Source organism: Danio rerio, chromosome 14, assembly GCF_052040795.2.
Source record: "Danio rerio strain M-AB ecotype USA chromosome 14, GRCz13ab, whole genome shotgun sequence".
Lineage (NCBI taxonomy): Eukaryota > Metazoa > Chordata > Actinopteri > Cypriniformes > Danionidae > Danio > Danio rerio.
Window position 1 is genome coordinate 49218735 of NC_141034.1, and position 23042 is coordinate 49241776.

The 23042-nt window shown below is 33.1% G+C and overlaps 1 protein-coding gene across 9 annotated transcripts in view; it reads left to right on the plus strand.

Moving 5' to 3' along the window:
• Nucleotides 1–23042, plus strand: part of atp8a1 (ATPase phospholipid transporting 8A1) — a 332891-nt gene that overhangs the window by 65913 nt on the left and 243936 nt on the right. For all 9 annotated transcript variants that reach the window (XR_015507850.1, XM_087281952.1, XM_087281950.1 and 6 more), the window contains exons 3-4: nucleotides 12819–12918; nucleotides 20082–20180. Coding sequence is in view for 8 of the 9 variants with exons in the window: in XM_087281952.1 (XP_087138078.1) it covers nucleotides 12819–12918; nucleotides 20082–20180 (199 nt within the window). In the remaining variant the exon portion in view is untranslated. The remainder of the gene's footprint in view (nucleotides 1–12818; nucleotides 12919–20081; nucleotides 20181–23042) is intronic.

The window sequence follows — 23042 nt, forward strand, 5'->3', positions numbered from 1 at the left end:
ACCTCGGTTTTTTAACATGGTTTTCAGTTCGATTGGGTTCTCATTGCTTGACACTTGTTTTTTTTATTCTATAGGAAATAGGAACAGTAAGAGGTTAAGGAGAAAAAAATAAAAACAATTTATTGCAGTACTCATTTTGTTTTATTTTAATAGTATATTGTATAAAAAAATGGATGCTGAAATCTCACAGCTGCTGGTAGACTATGTACAAACTGGGGAATCCTACACTTTGAAAATAAACATGTGAAGTTAATAAAGATAAATTGGCCATTTCAAATAAACATATTTGTACGTAAGTAAACATAAATGAACCATCTTAATTATCTCGGTGCCGAAAAAATGCGAGACTGTAGTCTGTAACGCGGATCGAGTGCTTTTATAAGATGACAAAAGTCTGCATCTCCAATCACGGAAAAAGGCTGCAAATCTTTAGCAATAAACACCCGCACTGCCTTTGTTAATTGATGTGTCTCTCAGAACCAGTTGGGTGTGTTTGCTTGAAGAATTCAGCGAGGGATTGTTGCTATCTGGAGGATTTTATTACCTTCTCTGCTATCCTGCCTTTAGACAGTGATATTGCTGGGTGATGGCGCTGCAGATGTGAAGCGATTGTTATATGTGTAAAACACTGCTTGCACAGTTATTTTTTGTTCACCGGTTTATCTTTTATTGGCATTATACTTACTAGCAAAATCAAAATGTCCTTACACCGCAGATTTGAAAGACGCCGGCGCTTCCTTGTACTGTTGCCTCATTTCACCGCCGCTCGCTGAGTGAAATTGTGAAATGATGGTCAAGCGACCCCCTAACTTTGATTGGATATTTGCTCGCAGGGAGGAGTTTCCTCATCTCAGCTCATGGACTTACAGGCACACACAGTCAATTCGGGGAGATCTAAAATGCACATCAATTATTTAAACGCAAAACCGAGAAAACGCAATTCACAAGCGCAAATTGAACGTGGAGGTCATACCGAACGGTTCAATATTCATAGTAGGAACTAGGGATGCCACGGTTCTCAATATAATGTCTAAACAGAAGAAAGAAATTAACGTTGCATTAACATTAACTTCAATATGAATGAAATGTTTGGGTGTACTGTCCCTTTAAGTGTGACCTGAATGCAGCATTGACTGCTGAAATATTATTAAAATGAGAGACTTGTTTTTTTTTTTTTTTTTGGTGCTGTCTCCCTATCATTTCACTAAGCTTTTATTTCATTAAATGCAGATGCACGGTAGTTTTTAGCATGTCATGTCTGAGCATTTCAGGGTAAAACAATGCAGTGTAATAATAAAATAATATTTAAAGACTGAATGTGATATGCAGTTAAGTAAAAATATATTTATCAATAGACAACTTTCTCATTTAAAATACATTTATGACAGGTTGGAAAGTGTGGATGGAGGTTTTTTTTAAAATGATCTGGATTAATGTGGACTCAATTAACAGTCTTGTCATCTCATTTGGATTTTTTGTCAATGCTTTTACTGTTGCTTTCATACATACAGAGAGCTGCTCCTTTTGCAGTTTTAAATGGTTGTCTCCTCTGTCAGACCAGGTCAGTGTTTGTGAGTTATGTTTGAGAATATGTTTGCGTGTATATGCGTGTATGCACTTTATGACATGTCAACTGCCAGGGATAGAAAGCAGCAGGCTTTAGAGTAAAGGCCGTCTGTCACATTTTGCTCGTAATAGTAGGTGTTCATTTAGAAAGTTCACACGCAAGGGTCAGAATATCATTTTCATTTCCTGCTGCGTTTGTTTTTTTAGGAACACTAACACCTAATATAGTTTACAACTGCATACTGTTTTGACTCTATAAAACAACTCATTTTTAAAAAAACATTTGCTGACTTAAAATACTTTTTTCTAAATGAATCTGTATCTCAGTCATTGTGAAGTTCTGAATCAAAGTTTAGATTAACATGATAAATCTTCCATCTTTCTAAACTATTGCTACGGTTTAGACTTGTTTATAAATGGCCTCGATTTTAATTGTGTCACCTTTCCATATTTATGTAGTTGACATTTGTCATTCAACAGGTCAGGCCGGTATTGCCTGTCGTGATCACCTACTTTCTCTGTGGCCTTGTATCTGGATTTTTTTTAATTTCATTACGTTTTTCTCCTTAGGCATTTCATTTGAATTTAAATGATAAAACAGCTTTGAACCACAGGATCCAAAATAACTCACAACTTTACATTTGATAAAAAAAAAATGTGCTTTTATTAAGCTGGTCAATAATGATTTTTGTTTGAAGGTAAGAGTTAACAATTTTATTAAGCAGAGACACATTAAATTGAAAGTGAAATTCCATAAAAACATTTCATCAGTCCTGCAAACTTGATGACTTTATACATTCTGTTGCTTACTTTTTCTGAGTGATAAATTTACTCCAATTTTTGAACAGAGAATCAGCCAACTTGAGAGCTGGCATTAAGGTAAATGCAATGCATTTATCAATTAATCGGGGTATTAATGTTCACTATCTGACAAAAGTCTTGTCGCTTATCCAATTTTTAAGAACAACAAGTCATAACTTGACTTCTAGTTGATCAATTGGTATCAGAAGTGGCTAAAATGAAAGGCAAAGGCCTCTAGATCACTCTTATTTTACATGAATAAAATATGATCATGTCTTGATTTTTAATTATTCAATTAGAATAGGTAAGGTCTGACTTTCCTGAGACAAAAGTCTTGTCAGAAATAATGTCCAGTATAGAATATAAAGTCATGCTGCCAAGGAAAAAGAATGAATATTGTGTCTGACTCCCATGAGATTGGAGGACTGCATCCTTACATCTCTGCAATAACTCAATGTATTAATAAAGTCATCTGGAATGGCAAAGAAAGTGTTCTTGCAGGACTCCCAGAGTTCATCAAGACTCTTTGTATTCATCTTCAATGCCTTCTCGCAGACATACTCAATAATGTTCAATTCTGGTGACTGGGCTGGCAAATCCTGGAGCACCTTGACCTTCTTTGCTTTAAGGAACTTTGATGTGTAGGCTGAAATAGGAGAAGGAGCGCTATCCTGATGAAAAATTTGCACTTTCCTGTGGTTTGTAATGTAATGGGCAGCACAAATGTCTTGATACCTCAGACCATCCACTCTGCAGATCTGCTCGACCATGATTTTTGCTTCACTAAACTTGATTGATTTCTGTGGGAGTCTAGGGTCCATGCGGGTTCTATTGATCTTCTGCAGTATTTGTGATGATTGGGCTGCAGTTCAACAGATGAATTATCATTATTTGCTGTTAATCTCATGTTAGACACCATCAAATGTTAAAGCAGGTGTCTGTCACTACTTTCAGCTAGTTTTACATTTGCAAGTTGTTGGTTTGTACATTGGCTTGTTAATCCAAGCAAATCTAGACAAAATCTATGCCTGTATTCTCACAACTCAGCTGTGATTTAATAATAAATGTGCAGCAAATCAATATTTGAATTAAATATGATTAAATTAAATACTTTTTTTTTAAAGATCATGTGACACTGATGGTGAAAAGTCAGCTCTCTGTGTCAAAATGAAAGACATTTTAAAATATATTAAATTGATAGACAGTTTTTTTTTACATAATATATATTTATTTTTTAATAAATTCATTCTCGGCTGGAATTTTGAAGTACAGTATGACACTTTGTACTTTAATTACTTATTTTGCTTTATTTATTACTAATTTGTGTCGAACTTACTTATTTGAAAGTTTTTTTTTGCAATACATTTCTTTTTTGTGTTTATAACAACTTTCAATAGTTTGTTGTGTGCTTGAGGTGAACTGGAGCTTAAGGTTAGGTTGTTTGGGATCACATGGCGTTTCACTTGAAACAAAACACCAACTCACCGTTTATCTAAACACAGCATTCTGAAGTTTGGAATCAAGCTTGTACAGTATGCTAAAGCTATATCCAATTACACAAACACACATCATCAACATACTTCTCCTAACACAGCCTTTGCACCACAACAATACATTACTGTAGCAGTAGTTATTTTATATTATGATATTTGACATTTTTAGTGTGTGTTTTCTATCTGATGTAGTCTTTGTAAACTGAAGGGAACTAATAATGATGTGTTTTTATTGTATTTTATTTTTTTATTATTATTTTTTTTTTGGAGATTTTTGTTACAGTTCTTTTTATTGCAATGACTCTTTGCAGGTCATGTCTTGTATGTCATATTCTTTTATTCTTTTTTTATAATGTTTTTGTTTTTATATTTTGTGCAATATGCAAAATATATATTTTGTGCAATATTTTGTGCAATATATATACACACACACATATATATATATGTAATAATAATAATTATATATATATGTATAATTAAAAATTTTCATTATAATAAAAGAGGGAGGGTAGCATGTGTTATTTAATAAACCAACACATTTTCTCTAACCCATTTTTTTCTTTTCTCATCTATTTATTATCACCTTTGTTAATGCAGCTGAATTGCTTTTTCATTATAATCGGCCTTAATTCCTAGTTCGCCAGCATTAAAACCCCCAACCTCACCTTTGTAGTGTGCTGCTTCTCACTGCTATCTATCCAAATGATTAGCCCTTCAGTGATCTATTTATTTAATTTTTTTTATTATTACTTATTTCTTTATTATTATTTTAAATGTTAAAAAATATATTTAATTTATTTATTTTTTTAATTTTATAATTTAATATAATTTTTATTTGATTTTATTATTAATTTTATTTAATGAAATGTATGTATTTTTATTTATTCATTAGTTTAATTACTAGTTGTTGTTTGTTTAATAATTTTTATTATTTTAGTAATCAAATATTTTTCAAGTGCTGATTCACAAAGATATTTCAGCACATTTTTAGGTACATATTAGGGCATGACAAAGCGTGATAGTCCCCATATCCCCTCTCCCACTCAGCCTGCACTCACATTGCATTTTTTTATCTGCCGAACCTGAGCACACTTACGTCATTGATGATGTGACTGTTCAGTTTAACAGAAGAGAAGCGCTCTCGCTCAGCACAGTGGAGATTTCTTTAGTTATATATATTATTTTAGTCGTTTGGAATGCAGTGACACGCAGTCAACTATTTTGCCGCGAACAACACTGCCCTGTTTCACCCACACACACCACTTAATGCTGTGTAGATTACACCACCTATTAGAGTGTTTTACTTTTGAAATGGGGTATACATTTTTCACATTTGCCGTTTTAAATTCGGTTAGAATTTTAATTAGGTGCTGCTCGTCAATCCGACAGCACTTCTATGTTTGTTCTTGCTGTCAGTTGAGGAAAAAAAGTATCGATTAACGTGTCATGATACACCGCTGTGAGTTTTACTGCAGGTGCTGCGGCTGGGCCCATGCGGTTTGACCTATGCACTGGTCACTACTAACTGAATGGAGTAGGAGCACACAGTTATGTTTTGTTGAATAAATTGCATATAAAATTCATGTTTCAAAACTGCCCAAATTTTGTCAACCCGCCTATGACTTTTTTACCTGCACAATCAAATTTAAAACCGCCCAATCTGGCAACACTAGTTGTCTGAGGATGCGCTGCAGTCAAAACGATAACTCAACTCTCTCAACTGCCTCTCAGAATTGAGAAAATGCAGCTGAACTGTTCAGTGCAAACTCACTATAATTACATTTGAGTAATTTAAATCCAATGTGAATACAAATATAAATAGAAATAAATGAATAAAGATGAAATATAGACAAATAATTTACTTGGTGACCCAAACTATATATGGGATTTTCACATAACTTGTAAAATATTTGAAAAATGAATACAAATTTTACAGGAAGGATAATTATTTTGCCTTCATCTGCGTATATTTCCTAACACAGCCTTTTTATAGTCCACAAATAAGAGCATTTTGCTGTGTGTGCTGTAGGAAGATGCGTTTGCAGATATTCCTCCACCAGCGAGGCTGTGACCTTCGCTCTGTTAAAATGATTAGCAGCACGTGTTTTGAGCCCTGCGGTGCGTTTTGCAGAGCGCTTACACTAGTCATCCGGTGACGGCGCATGAGGCAGAGTCCCGGAGCTCTTGTGTGCGATACGTGTTTGTTTTAAAAGCATGATGACGCTAAGCTGTGCTAAATGAGCTGAGCGGCGGCCGAGGTCTAAAGCAGGACCTGGATCTGGTTTCTGAGGTCGTGTGGAGGAAATGAGAGCAGAGACGCAGGTTACTGTCCTGAGAGAATGGTGCTGTTGAGATTGCAGCATTCGACAAAATACTTTTAAAGAACAAACTATTATTTTTAGTAATGTGTTGAAAAAATCTGCCCTCCTTTAAACAGAAATTGAGGGGAAAAAAATAAACAGGGGGGCTAACAATTTAAAGGGGCTAATAATTCTGACTTCAACTGTATGAAAACTGAAATGGTGGTTTTAACAACTGTTCACTGAAAGGTAAACTAATTAAATTATTTAGATATTCTGTGGAACAATATTAATCTCCACTTTTGCGCATTTATTCATTCTGACGTTTTTCATCTTTTGAATGTCAGACAGCAGATCTGAATGTGTGTTTGTGACATGAGGACAGATGGAGATCTCGCTCTTCACTCATGAATTAGAGTTGCCGAGCAACATGTAAATGAGCTTCTTTATCTGAGGAGCAGCCAAGAGCGGCTGTTCACCACCTGACGCTCCTGCACCCATCAAACGCTGAAAGTGGAGAAAAGCCCGAGCGACAGCCCTCTGACAGAACTTTCCATCTCCAACACTGCTGCTAATTGCTGCTTCAGTGCGCCGTGTGCTGATAAAGATCTCTGAAGAGCAGATCAGTGAAAGGCAGAGACGTTGAGAGCACTCGGATCACTTTCACCACAGGAGCGTTCGCCGTCTGTCTGACTCTCACCACAGTACATTTATTTTAGTGGGTGCATTGTGTAAAATTTTAGTGTACATCAATTTTTTATTTCAGTGATTAATCTGTTTAAATAATATATACTTTTATTGTTGTTGAAATCCTTGCTTTGGTGGGTGGATAATGTGTCGTTTTCATATTTTGCTTCCTATAATTTTTTTTACCCCCACCAGTGCCGATATACAGCCATATCGCACTGCTACTCATGTGTTATTGCATATATATATATATATATATATATATATATATATATATATATATATATATATATATATATATATATATATATATATATATATATATATATATATATGTATACATTTATGTATATATATATATATATATATATATATATATATATATATATATATATATATACATATATGTATACATTTATGTATATATATATATATATATATATATATATATATATATATATATATATATATATATATATATATATGTATATATATATATGAGCAATTCCATGAAAATGTCAACCTTGCCATGAAAAGAAAAATGTTTTCACCAAAATAGCGAAACCGTTTCTACATTTTTTGCGCAGGCAAGTGTTTTACAGTACTTTAAAAATACCTAAAAATGTCTCTGTCAATGTTTTCAAACTATTATATTTGATTTACCAAAGTCAAACCAATGGCAATTTCACATCCGTCACATCCATAACGAAAAAGTGTCACATCCATAACAAAGATTTTCCCTCAAAAATGCAAAAATGTCAAAATAAAATAAAATCAATCAGTTTTGTTCTATATAGAGTTAACTCTTATCCTTTTGTTGAGCATTATTTATTTTGGGTTGTGCAGTTTAATTCACAGAATTTCTACGAAATATGTTGTATACTGTAAACTCGCAGACTTTTTTTGTCACATCCATAACGCTTGTTTATTTTCCTAATTTAAAGTATAAACATGTTCACAGATTGAATTTTTTTGATCCCATAACTCTGTGGTTAGTTGTTTTGGAAAATATAAACAGATGATTTAATATAATGTTAACGTATACTTTCTCAGCGAATTTATGTTTTGAATTTTTACTGCAAATGTCACATCCATAACGCTGGAATCAGCCATATATATATATATATATATATATATATATATATATATATATATATTTATATTTATATTTATATTTATATATATATATTTATATTTATATATATATATATATATATATATATATATATATATATATATATATATATATATATTTATATATATATATATATATATATATATATATATATATATATATATATATATATATATATATATATATATATATTTATATTTATATTTATATTTATATATATATATATATTTATATATATATATATATATATATATATATATATATATATTTATATATATATATATATATATATATTTATATATTTATATATATATATATATATATATATATATATATATTTATATATTTATATATATATATATTTATATATATATATATATATATATTTATATATATATATATATATATATATATATATATATTTATATATATATATATATATATATATATATATATATATATATATATATTTATATATATATTTATATATATATATATATATTTATATATATATATATATATATATATATATATATATATTTATATATTTATATATATATATTTATATATATATATATATATATATATATATTTATATATATATATATATATATATATATATATATATATATATTTATATATATATATATATATATATATATATATATATATATATATATATATTTATATATTTATATATATATATTTATATATATATATATATATATATATATATATATTTATATATATATATATATATATATATATTTATATATATATATATATATATTTATATATATATATATATATATATATTTATATATATATATATATATATATATATATTTATATATATATTTATATATATTTATATATTTATATATATATATTTATATATATATATATATATATATATTTATATATATATATAGATATATATATTTATATATATTTATTGAAATATACCAGTATTTCTTTATTGCAATTGAGATAACACAATAATTAACCCTGAAAATGCTAAAACAAAGCAAACGCTATCAGATTACTGTTGTGTTTGCGATAAGGAAAACACTAAACACATGCGGCCATTTCTTTTTTCTTTCTGTTTACTGAACTAGTCTGCAGTAATGAAACACGAGACTCATTAGAAACAAACAGATGACCAATCAAAATGTAACTTAGGGTTATACGAAGAATGCCCAACACAAAATACATCCCATCTCGCACTCCCATCTCAAACTCAATACACTACAATTATATGGTATAAATAGAGCACCACATCATACAAAAGAGAGAGATCAACTTAGAATGTCACTTACCAGTTTAATAATGATTTGATCAACTGTAGTTAGAAATTATACTGGGTTTTTCTCTTCTAAGGGCTTATTATGTGGTCTCTGTTGCCATCTTATGGATGGACGTCAACTGTCTTTGGTCTTCTCAATGACAGGCTAATGGCTGCCGGTGAGCTGAATCTCAGAAATAATAAATATTTAAGATATGCACTGTCCTATAAATAAACTGCATAGTTGTAATCTAAACAACTACATTCTCGACTAAAAAAGCCTCAAAAGTACATTGTGTTGTCCAACAGCTGTAGAGTGTCCTCTGCTTGTTTCTGTATGTGGGCGGAGTAATACAGCAGGGTGAAGAGGCTTGACGAGTGCTGTTATTTGCAAAATATTATTTTTATATATATATATATATATATATATATATATATATATATATATATATATATATATATATATATATATATATATATATATAATGATTTCTTAACTTTTCTGAAAATAAAACATTGGTTTTGCATCGTCTAAAAAATAAATAAACATGTTAGTTTGAATTTATAAAGCACAGAATTTCTTATTTTGATCAGTTGTCATTTTATTCTCTAAGTGACAATTTAATTTGAAGTTTCCATCGTTTTTATTTGATAAAGTATTCAAACAGTGATGGTAAAAAAAGTAAATTGCGTATGCTGATGGAATGTTCGTCTATTAAGTGGCTGGATAACGAGGCAGGTGTCAGGGCTGAGAGTGGGACGTTTATCTCGGTCTAAAGTGGCTTGGCTGTCTTGGGCCTAATGTGAGCATAAATCAGTTTGCAGTCTGAGAGATGGAGGTTCTGGCATTGATGTTTACTCAAACCCAGAGCTCTGTACAGCCTGCTTTATCTGTCCCGCTCAAACTTAGCTGCTCTTTAGGGTCATTAACTACCTCTCTACATCACTCACAGGGAGTTTATGCTTGTGCCCAAAACTGGGTGTGTCCATGGTAGAGATGAAAATTTCCATAAATGATCTGTCTTCGTACAATCTGGTGGACAATTAATCTATTGGTAGATCCATACAGAAACTATGCACATGCAGAAATCTGCTTATCTTTGAGCTCATCCTTCAATACATTTATTTACCTATGTAATTGTGTGTAAATGTATGGTCTAGCCCAAAATTCTCGCAAATTCTTATATTTATTCAACGTGTAGGTTTTTTTTTAGACTTGCTTCTCCCAAAAGACAGTAAGACGATGTGCAAGAGGCAACGTTCTGGGGAAAAAAATCTATTTCTCAGCTTTTATTTACCTTTGCCAGTGCTTTTATTTATATTTGCCATTCAGAATTTGCCAGGGCTATGAAAAATTTCAGGCTTGACTGTATACTTATTCAGTTTTTATATTATTTTCAGTAATATTATTGAATAATATGCAAATGTTTGCATGGTTTATGAACAACAGAGTTTAAGTAATATTTTCTGTCTTTTAGTAGCTTTATTATATAAGACTTATATTTAAAAAGTTAAAACGTTATATATTTTTTATTTAATGTGTTTAGTTTTTAGTTACCGTACTCTCAAAATCATTCAGCATAAATTCTAAATGGCTAAAATTGTTTGCTTATTCTGTTTGACCCTGTCTATTAGTCATTAATAAATGTATTAATGCAGGCTGCATACTTTACCTAAATGAAAATATAGTTCCACTTTATTTTAAGTGACCTTAACAACTGGGTACTTGCATAAAAAAAGTACATGTAATGTTTTCATATTGTATTGCACAACACTAAAGATGCTATTTAGGTGGGATACTGTATAGTTAGGGACAGGTTTGGTTGTATTGGAGAGTTTAAGGGTTACGATGTACAATAAGGGATTGGTCAGCAGTGTAATTAGAAATGACAAATTAATGACATCTAATTACATGCAGATTATTTTTAAAATGTAAGTACAATTCTAAAACATTTAGGTGCATAAATGCATTGGACCAAATGATTGACTTAAATGTTAGTACATAATAGTTAAGGCCACTTAACAATGTTTTTTATGTAAATAAAGGGTTATTAGGACTTTAAAAAATGAATGACAATAGAATAGATCCCTTTGAATATTAAATATAGGTTATTAGAATTACATTGGGTCAATATCGCAGTCTCAGATGCACATACTGGCGATTGGTGCATCAATCAGTTTCAATGTGAGTAAGTAAACTGTAACTGTCAGTACTTCTAGAGCTGTGTGATTTGGGGAAAATATTAAATTTTTTTATATAAAGATATTGCAATTTCGATTTGATATGTGATTTAATTTTGTAGTCAAGCTTTAGCTTCTTACTGCTTAAATGCAGTAAAATATATTTTCAGTTCCTTTTTTAACTACAACGTTTATTCAAGTTTGTTTTAAATATTTAGAAAGAAACACTATTTTTTTTTCTCTTGAGCCAACAGTAGTGAGTTATGGCATTATAGCATCTCCTGGTGCCTTCATGATGTTTTTCATATGGTGTAACAGCTGCAAACAACTCTGAAATTGTATTTTGCTTTTGCTAGCTACTAGATTGAATGTCACTGGCAATACTTTTAGTTGGCTTTTTAGCAAGACATGATCCATATAGCCATCTGTGGTGCTTTTTTAGATGCTGGTTGTTGCATTTTCTCATGATAAGGCAACAATTCTGCGATAGCTCTTCCGTATTACCTGTTTTTGTTCAGTGTCTGTGATTTTGAAACCAAAATATTCCCATATTACCAACACTGATTTTCTTTGATATGAATTTGTCCATTAATGCTTCTAAAGCGGCATCAGATGCCATCATCCCACTTGTCCGCGCTTTCCAGCTTGTTTTATTGTGGGCTTTCAGCATAGTTCGATTACGCAATTCTAATTGGACAGAACGAAAGTGAGCTCACTCAATTGGCTACACACATTTGCTCTGGGTGGGGGAAATGATGTACTATAATACATATAAATATCATAATGCGGCCTTTTGCGATTAGCTAATCGAAATGTTTCAAATTGTGATTGCGATTCGATTTCGATTAATCGTACAGCCATAAGTTCTTCCCAAATCTACTCTATAGAATATTATGCATAATGGTGGAAATCTGGAGGATGTAAAAAGGCAGATGTTTAGTCATAAATGTCCATCATTTGCTAAACTTTTATTAGCTCACTTTTTACAGTCTTCCATGAATAACATTTCAATATTTGTTTAAACTTTTGCTCCGTTTTACCCTCATGTCTGCTGTATGTGTTCCTTATAAGCAGCATGCAGTACACCTCAAAACTATGCATGATCATGATGTCCTACTTGGTAAACATTAGAATGGATTTAAAGAATCCTCGACCATCATTGGCATTTCTAGTTTAGAGAAAGAAAGTTTGATTTTTACGTTAGCTCATGGCTACTGCAAATCAGTTTCCTACCCGCTTAAAGAAAACCATAATGGATGCCAAATAAAATGCCAGCCCAGTCTGCAGGTGATGTCAGGTCGTTTATATTGTAGTCATTTCTGTAAACTTAAACATCTCATTTCTTATTTCTTCTCTTGTCTTTTATCCAGCACTGCAAAGTACAACGTCCTCACGTTCCTGCCTCGGTTCCTGTACTCTCAGTTCAGAAGAGCCGCAAACTCTTTCTTCCTGTTCATCGCACTTCTACAGGTGAGGCCATTGCAGCTATGCTTCCTTCAATATATCTCAATGTGCATTTTGGGATTGCATAAAAGACATGGAATGGAAGTGACAAGGTGTCATTTTAAATTCCTTGATGTGCAACAAAAAAACTTCGGCAAAGGATGCCTCAACAAATTATATGATTTAATACCTGTTGTCTTTTGAGCAAGGCTTTTGATAATATTTCTGCACTGCTTGAAAATATCTGTCAATATCCTATACAGTGGTTCTTTGTTATTCGCAGGAGTTACGTTCTAAAAATAGCCTGCAATAGGCGAAACTCCTTGCTACACAGGTTATTTTATTTTTATTTTTTATTTTATTTTATTTTTTCTCGGACAGGAATTAAAAAATTTTTTCGTTTAAACGCACTAAAAGTTCAAACTTTCATAGAAAAATGAGTCCAGTGTTATAGAATGAAACCAAAAATCAAAACCGTTTGATCTTTATGTATTTATTCCATAATGGTTCCCTACAGCCGTGTAACTTCTACCTTTAGCACGTCTAGAAGTTAAACTTTTTGTTGGTTTGCATCTTCCTCTGCCTTTTGGGAGCAACTGCAGGTGTCTTTGACAGTGCACAACATTTCATCGACATTATGGGATTTGTTAAGGAGTAAACTTGCAAACATGCAGTCCAGCACTTCAGAGTCGCACTGCAAGCGATTGAAGATTATGTAAATTTAGCGAAATATATTGATACCATCAAATCAAAATGACTTCTTCCATGAAATACCCTTGAATTTTTTTGTCATACTGTTCAACCCTACATAGCTCACTCAAAAAATGAAAATGCACTCACCCTCAAGTATATATTAACATTTGAGTTTCTTTCTCTTTTTTTGAACACAAGGCAAAACAGTGGGAAAAATCCTGTTGTTTTTATACAAACAGATTTCGTTAACGTAACACATTTAAGTGGATTGAACATTAAAACAATAAGTTTCCCTCTAAAAATCTCCAGAAATTTTGCTGTTTAAGTTCAGTGTATGCATGTCGATGGTTACTGGTTTCCAGCTTTTTTTATTTTTATTTTTTTTTTTTAAATGTTTATGTTCAAAAGAAGAAAAGCTGTGTCTCTTTTCAGAGGCTGCATCCTCCGAAGGATGCAAGTCTAGATGGGATACACGGCCGGCCGGAAGTGTGATATGCACATCAATATAACAGCATTTTTTTATGACACTATAACAATAATTAATATTTTATAGTACTGTGATGGTTGGGGTTAGGGTAGGGGTTAGACATTTAAAAAATACAATTTATTGGGTTATTTAATAAATAACAAATAATATTTGGTACAGCTACTGTTTTTACCTTACTGCATGATTGGGATTAGGGTTAAGGTGAGGGGCAGACGTTAAAAAATACAATTTATTGGGGAATTTAATGGTTAACATAAATAATACTCTGTACAACTACTGTTTTTACATTACTATGACGGTTAAGTTTAGGGTTGGGGTAGGGTTAGACGTTAAAAAATAAAAATTATTGGGTAATTTAATAGATAACATAAGTAAAACTCGATACAAATACTGTTACTGTGATGGTTGGGTTTAGGGTTTTGTGTGTGTGTGTGTGTGTGTGTGTGTGTGTGTGTGTGTGTGTGTGTGTTTGGGCGGGGTGGGGGATGTTTAGACATTAATAAAATGCAATAATGGGAAATTTAAAAAATAATAACAAATATTTTTTGCTAACTTTCCGCCGCAACCATATCTGACCAAGCAACAACTGATTCAAAGGGTCTCATTGAAAAAAAAAAAATCGAAGGATCCAAAAAATGCTGCCTCAAAAACCTTTGTGGCCTAGATCATCCCAAGAATAGTTGCTCGCTGATAACGACAGGATGTTTTTAAAAGGAAACTTAAGATTAATTGTATGAATTAGGTTTTATTTTACTTGGATATCTAGACACATGTTAAAAAAACCAAAAAGAGTATAACATGACTTACTAAAGAGTGACTTAAAGAAGCAGTTTACATTTTTATGTGTACATGTTTGGATCAAAGGAAATTATTTTCAGTTTCTGTAAAGGTTGCTTTGCCATCAGGTCGCTTAAAATAAGGTTTAAAATCACTTTGGAAAAAAGTCATGACAAATTTTATTGCAGTTTATTAATGGCAGCTGGTACGGTTGTTAGGTGACAAGATTTATCCCCTATAGGCTAGATCATCTCATTTCAAAATGCTCAGTTCGGCTTGTGTGGACTTCGATGGACTCACCTGTGAAGTCTGCAGCCCTCAGAAAATGCAGCCTCTGAAATGAAAAACAGCTAAAGAATCTAATAAAGTTTTGAACCAAGTAAAAGATGAGTAAAAATGCCAGTATATTTATTTTTGATGAAACTACCCCTTTAAATTGTAAAGTTCAAGGGATTATCTTACTGTGTTTTTAGTCAAATAAATGCATCCTTGGTCAAAAAAACACAGCACACACACTTTAAAGTACAAAAAAAAACAATCTTTCCAGCCCCAATCTTTTGAACTGCAGTGTAGTGTAAATATGCTGCTTTAGAAACTAAGGTGACTATATTTTTGGCTCCACTGCTTCAGCATCTGTGTAATTACCAGATGGCGCAGTGAGCGGGGGCTCCAGAGTGCTATAAACACTCTGTTCTTTCAGAAAACCTGGCGTGACTCTGCAGATGTGCTGCACGTTGAATTAGCACCTCTGTTTTTAAAGCAGCTGAATGGATGACCTGCGGGAGAAAGAGATTGAGAAAGAAACTGCGAGTAAAAGCGGAGGGAGTCAGGTGGCTCCGGTGCATCTTCATTACGCCGCTGTCAATGCCTTGACCTTGAATGCACAGCCGCGCTGCGAAATGAGAAAAACTGTTTGCAGTGCAACAAGGAGGCCAAGGAGAGCATCTGATGTTTATGGATGGCGTTTCATCAAATCTGCTCACACTTCTTGCAGACATGCAGTCATGATCAACAAGACGATATTGGAAAACTCTGACATGGCAATATTTTGTTAGGTCAATTTCTCCAGATGACTTGAATAGCTCTATTTGGAAATAATTGATCATTGTAGATTGATTCTGTAGTGGAAGTGTGTCGTTGTGGTTTGGTTGTGAACGTACGCTGCTGTTTAAGTGAAACGTAACGCTGAAGGGAAAGTGTGTTGGCATCGGGTTAAAAGGAATTCGTTTCGGGTTTCCTATTGTATGTCTTTGCATTGTTGGCCTCTGTCTGAACCTGTCACAGCTCGGACACTTTATCTGATAGGGCCAGGTTCCAGAAGAGATCCGCTTCTTGATATTATGTAAGCACAGCGAGATTTGCCAAAATCAGGAGAGAAATTGTAGAAGTTTAATTAATCTGGTTCCTGCGGTGTGAATTATGTATGATGGGACTCGATGCTGAGGATTGTTTTTCATTGGCTTGATTTAAGCCAAATGTTTATTTGCCTTCTCAAGTTTTAATTAAAATAATATTCATTAATAAAATGTATATTTTTAAGCATAGCTGATGTCTCTATAAATAATGTATAAAATTAATTATTAAGCAAAGAATACATTTGAAAAAAAAAATTGCTGATTTGATTTTCCAAAGTTACAAATTTAATTTTTAAAAATCTTTCATAAGTTCCCAACAGAGCAGAGACGTTTTTCCCAGTATTTCCTATAATAATTGATTTAATATCAAATAATTTTCTATTATATATATGCTAACTGTACTCAAAAAAAACAAAAAAAAACTTGCATTACTAATGCTTTGCTTCTTAAGGCTGATTTATACTTCTGCGTCCAACGCCGGCGAATGCTACGGCGCCGACGCATAGCCCTTCGCCGTGGCCATCGGTATCACTGATGTGCACCTCTCAAAAAAATGTAACTACACGTCGCAACGATGCGTAGCGCAAGCTCTGTGATTGGTCGGCTTGGTAGCGCTGACGAGTCTGGGCGGGACCGAGAGCCATGTGAATGGTGCGAGCCTGATGGAGCGATTGTTTACAAGTTTTGAGTCCCGTGAAGGAGCTCCGGATGGAAATTTTTGTTTTGTGTTTACCTCATAGTTAAAGTTGTTGCACGTCCGCCGGTTCCTGCCTCAAAATGAGCGAGTTTGAGCCACTTGTACATCCCGGAAGTGTTCAGGAAAAGCAACACAACAGCGAAGAAACTCGACACAGAGGAACATTTACACCACACTGCCCACTGGCGTTTCACTTGCCTACTGCACTTATTCATTGTTGCTCTTATAGTTGTGTAAATTGCTTCCTTGTCCTCATTTGTAAGTCGCTTTGGATAAAAGTGTCTGCTAAATGACTAAATGTAAATTTATTTTTTTTCTTCTGGAGAAAGTCTGATTTGTTCTAGTTTGGCTGGAACAATAATGTTATTTATTTATTTTTTATAGCAATTTTAAGGCCCAATCCCAATTCTATTTTTGTACCCCTACCCCTTGGCCTGTACAACGGAGGGTTAAGGGGAAGGGCTTCAAAATTTACCCCTAAGAATTGGCACAGCACTACAGCACCTGCATCAGTCATCTTATGTCATCACGATCTCTCGCTTCATATGAGATCAGACGATCGCGACTGCTGTAGTTATTCCAGTTGTGCTATTATTTGGTATTTATCTTTAGGAAATCACTGAAGATATATATTACGTTATCATAACGATCTAATGTGACAATAAGATCATAATGTACTGTGTATTTACACCCTGGCCCTATTCATTCATGTAAACACACTAAAACAACATTAACATCATAACAGACACTGTAAACAGCTCATTCTCAGCCACTAGACATTACTGACAGGGCATTTGAGTGTCATCAGGTGTCAAAATATTGTGGAACTGCTATACAAGAGTTAATGTTAGAGATTATAGATGGAAATTTATTTAAAAAATTGAAAGTTTTTGAAATTTTAGCGTTTTTTTTCTTCTTTTTTTTCTTTTTTTTAAGCATGATGGTAAAACATGAACATGGTTATGAATATATTAAACATGTGTTTGTTTGTCTTAAAAATTTGTAGCAATGACAAAAAAATACAAATTTGTTGATCTCCTTACTTCCGGGTTCAGCAATGCTGCTGCTGTGGCAGGTGGGCTATTGGGGTAAGGGTAAGAGGATGGGCTAAGGGGTAGAATTGGGATTGGGCCTAAGTATCAGTATTATTACTCCATCAATGATTTAGAGTTTTTATTGATTGGCTACTAAATGAACCACTGTTGTCCTATGATCTGCTTAATCAACCTACCTTGCATAGTTAAACTAATAACCTAGATAAACCTTTAAATTGCCCTTTAATAATAATAAATATAAAAATAATTCATTACATATTATTGTTACTTATTTATTTTTACTTTATTTATTTACTTTTCTGGACACTCAAAGCACTTGACACATTGGGGGGAATCTCCTCATCCACCACCAGTGTGCAGCATTCACCTGGAAGACACGATGGCAGCCGTATTGCGCCAGACTGCACCAATTACGATATAGGGATGGTTAGGAAGCCACAGACGCTAGTGGGTAAATTTGGCCAAGATGCCGACTCCTTTTTGAAGGACATCCTAGGATTTTTAACAACCACAGTTCATTCATTCAATCCATTTAGTGCAGGAAAACCAAAGTGAATTTGCTTCAATTGATTTAAAATGACTTGAATGTTTTAAATGTCAAGGCTTTAAAACACAGGCAGATGATGCGTTTCAATGATGACGCGGCACATTTTACCGACAGAGCAGTAAATTCACACAAGGCCAATCCCAACTGCCTGACCATCACCTAACCAGCCTGAACCAGTCTGTAAATTCCTGCTGGTCTTAGCTTATCTGTCGAGCAGTTCAGACAGATATGTCACATACCGACATCTGAACATCCATCAGACTGACTGCTGCTGACTTTCTGATGGTTATTGTGGCCATTCCCTTAGGTTGCTTTCTTGACCTCCTGGTGATAAATACACACACCGCCAGGGACAAGCACCTTCACAATCTGTCCACACTATGGTTGTACAATATTGTAATAAACTGACATTGGAATTTCTTTTGTATTTTCTTGCTATATTGACTATACTTTCACCAGATGAAATTAATGGCTCTATTTGAAATTAAAGAATTGATCATTTTAGATTGTTTGGGATGATTTTTGTAGTTTAGCGCATGTGCATAAAATATAACAAACCAAATATAACACATTACAATAATCTAACCTAGAGGTCATCAGACCTTGATAGCATATGTCGAAGTTTGGCAACATTTTTACGATGAAAATGCTTGAAATCTGGCCCTTAAAAATGCATATTAATCTTTCTTAAAGTTACAATTATTGTAATTTCTTGTGCCAGAATGTTTTACACTGGGTTGAAATGCTTATAGGCTATTAAAACAAATGCATATTAAGTTATAATGTGTTGGGAACTTTTATAGTTAAACTTTGCAGTGACTCCAAAATCATGTATGTTTTCAACTATAAACTCGGCTTGACATTGCATATCCGGCGATGTAACTATTGCAGATGCGCACACTGCAGTATCCGTCCTGAAACGACATATATTGTGCAGCCCTAGTCCAAACTATTCTATGATAAAAGTCCATAAATATCAAAAATCAACAAAAATGATTAAAGTGTTGCTCATAAGCTCATACATTTTAATGCTTCAGAATGTCTTTAGTTACTTGGTCTTTGTATTCGTGCACCATGTTAAAGTCCATTTAAAAAAAATGTTCTTTTCAACGGTAGGGATTAATTTAATATAATTTAATTTAATTTAATTTAATTTAATTTAATTTAATTTAATTTTAATTTAATTTAATTTAATTTAATTTAATTTAATTTAATTTAATTTAATTTAATTATTTAATTTAATTATTTAATTTAATTATTTAATTTAATTTAATTTGATTTGATTTTGATTTTGATTTAATTTAATTTAATTTAATTTAATTTAATTTAATTTAATTTAATTTAATTTAATTTAATTTGATTTGATTTGATTTAATTTAATTTAATTTAATTTAATTTAATTTAATTTAATTTGATTTGATTTGATTTGATTTGATTTGATTTTAATTTAATTTAATTTAATTTGATTTGATTTGATTTGATTTGATTTAATTTAATTTGATTTGATTTGATTTGATTTGATATTATGTTTTTTTTTCTTATGTGACTAATCAGACTTAAATTTTTTTCTTGTTGACAGCAAATCCCTGATGTGTCGCCAACGGGACGATGGACAACGCTGGTGCCATTACTTTTCATCCTGGTGGTTGCGGCAGTGAAGGAGATTATTGAAGATCTGGTGAGAGAAATCTAAGATTTGTGATGTTACTGTACACTAACTTGCTGGGAATAAAGAAATGCACGTGAGCTCTGTTGATAAGATGGTTAGATGTTCATTTCATTGAAGTACATGATGGATGATCTCAAATCAGGGTGGGGAACTTGATCATCAGATTGAACAAATTTTGGCATTTGGGCTGCTTGTGAGCTGCTGACAATTAAGCACAAGAGGGGTTGAAATATAATGTATTAAAATATATTTATTTAAACTTTTAATATTTTACTTAAGTTGATAATAATATAATATAAAAATATAATATAAATATAGTAAGCTCCTGATTGGTTAACGCAGCACAAAAGTCTGCTGAGGTTCAGATTTTTCAATTCGAGCAATATTTCGCAATATGATCAACTCGTGCTGCTTCATTTGCACGAATCGCACCATTTATACCCTCTCATTTGCACGTATCGCACCGCAGTCTTTGCATTGACTTAACATGTAAATCCCTCGCGCTTGACGCTTTATCCCGCTCTTGTGTGAACGCAGCATAAGCAGCAGCTAAATATATCTGGAAAAGGATTTAAAGCGTTTATTTTGTATTTATTTATTTTTTATAATAATTTTTTTTGGGTCTTCACCTTTATTTTTGATAGGACAGTAGAGAGAATTGACAGGAAAGCATGGGGAACAGAGAGAGGGGAAGGATTGGCATAGGACCACGAGGCGAAATCGAACCCGGGTTGGAGTGCATGTGTCGACGCACTAACTACTACACCACTAGCGCCGACTAAAGCGTTTATTTTAATAAAAAGCGCTGATGCGAATGCATTTGATTGGTCAGAGTAGACGTCCATGTCATTGCGTTCTAAATGTGACAATTTTCCTTCTGTGTTCTCACAGAGCAGCATTTCGGCAAATTACTGGTAATGTTACAACTTCTCTTTCCAGAAAAAATTTACTGGTATTTTCAAAAAGGGACTGTTCACGGAAATTTCCTGTAATTTTCCAGAAAAGTCTGTGTGTATGAAAGGGGCTAATGAAAACTAATTAATTATTAATTAATATTTGCAGTTAATATTCAATGAGTAATTAATGAAGAATTCTACTCTGTGTGCTGGATGTGCAGTCGTGCCTGCTGAGGGTTTCTTTGTCCTTTGTCCTTCACCGATGTTATATCATCTGAGTCAGTTTTTAGGCTGCGTTCGGCTTTACCTCCTTTTCTCTTCCTGATAATTCAATCTCACTCTACAGGATGCATCTCACTCCCATTAGCCAAACGCTTTCTAGTCAATAACCTTTTCTGCCTGCTTTTTTTCTTCTTTTCTGACCTGAACAACTTCTCGTTTGGCATGCAGATGAATTCCAAGATCTATTTTCCAGTGAAATTTGCATAGAGCAGTAAACACTTAGTGGATCCGCTGTAGTGCTGCGAGCCTGAAATCAGAGCCTGCTTTCTGGACGGCCATTCGATCACATCACGCTGGAGCCTGTGGTCAGAATCACCACTTCAGCACTTTGTACCTGTCTCTGATGTGTTGTTCAGGTCTGAGGTGTTGAAACTAGCCGTGGAGTGAAGGTCCTTTGGTACATTTTAGAAGTTGGATCATAGTTGGACTTTTTCATGAACTGTTGATAGTGAAAACAAACTCCAAATTTTAGACATCCGTGCAATTCCACGCGAAGGTCAACCTTGCCATGAAATAGCCAAAATAGAGAATCCCTTTCTAGGCTTGTTTTTTTTTAAGGTACTGTAAAATGCTCAAACATTTCTCTGTCAATGTTTCCAAACATTTATACTTGATTTACCAAAGTCAAACTTTCACAATTTTACATCTGTCACATCCCTAACGGAGAGATGTCACATTCAGAACATAAATATAATCAAATGAATGATTTTTGTTCTATAAAGAGCCAACTCTTATCCTTTTGATTAGCATTGTTTAGCATTGGGTTGTGCAGTTTAATTCACAGAATTTCCACAAAGTATGTTGCATACTGTTAAACTCGCTAACTGTTTAGGTCACATCCATAGCACATGTTTATTTTCTTCATTTATAATCTAAAGAAATGTTTGCAAATTGATATTTTCTGATTCCAAAATTCTGATTATAAATATAAATAATTATTAGTCCGGGGTCGCCACAGCGGAATGAACCATCAACTTATCCAGCACGCGTTTTACGTAGCGGATGCCCTTTCAGCTGCAACCCATCTCTGGGAAACATCCATACACACTCATTAACACTCAACACAATGGACAATTTAGCCAACCCAGTTCACCTGTACCGCATGTCTTTGGACTGTGGGGGAAACCGGAGCACCTGGAGAAAACCCGCGCAAACAGAAACGCCAACTGACCCAGCCGAGGCTCGAACCAGCGACCTTCTTTCTGTGAGGCGACAGCACTACCTACTGCGCCACTGCGTCACCCACAGATGTTTTGATAAAATCCTAAATAATTCTCTCCATGTGAATTTATGTTTTAAGATTTTACTGCAAAAGTCAAATCCATAACAGTGGAAATGCTTATCTCATAAAATTTGACGTTCTTATTAACAGTTAAGAGTTGCTTTTGATCCCTCGAAATTGAAAACTATGGTTATATTACGGTGACTTAAATTTCTTTAATATGCTTTAGGGCAGGGCTATTCAATTAGTTTGTCATGGGGGACAGTTCATGAAAGGCATCCCAAATGAGGGGCCGGAGAGACATGACTTGCAATATGAGTGATTACACAACTGCATATAAGAACCCATATGGTATATTTTTGCTCCCTAAAATGCCCACATTGGCTTTTTCTACATTAAAATGTTAATATATTGTATTTTGAAACTACATAATATCAGTGCATTATTCAATAGGCTTTTTTTTTACAGACA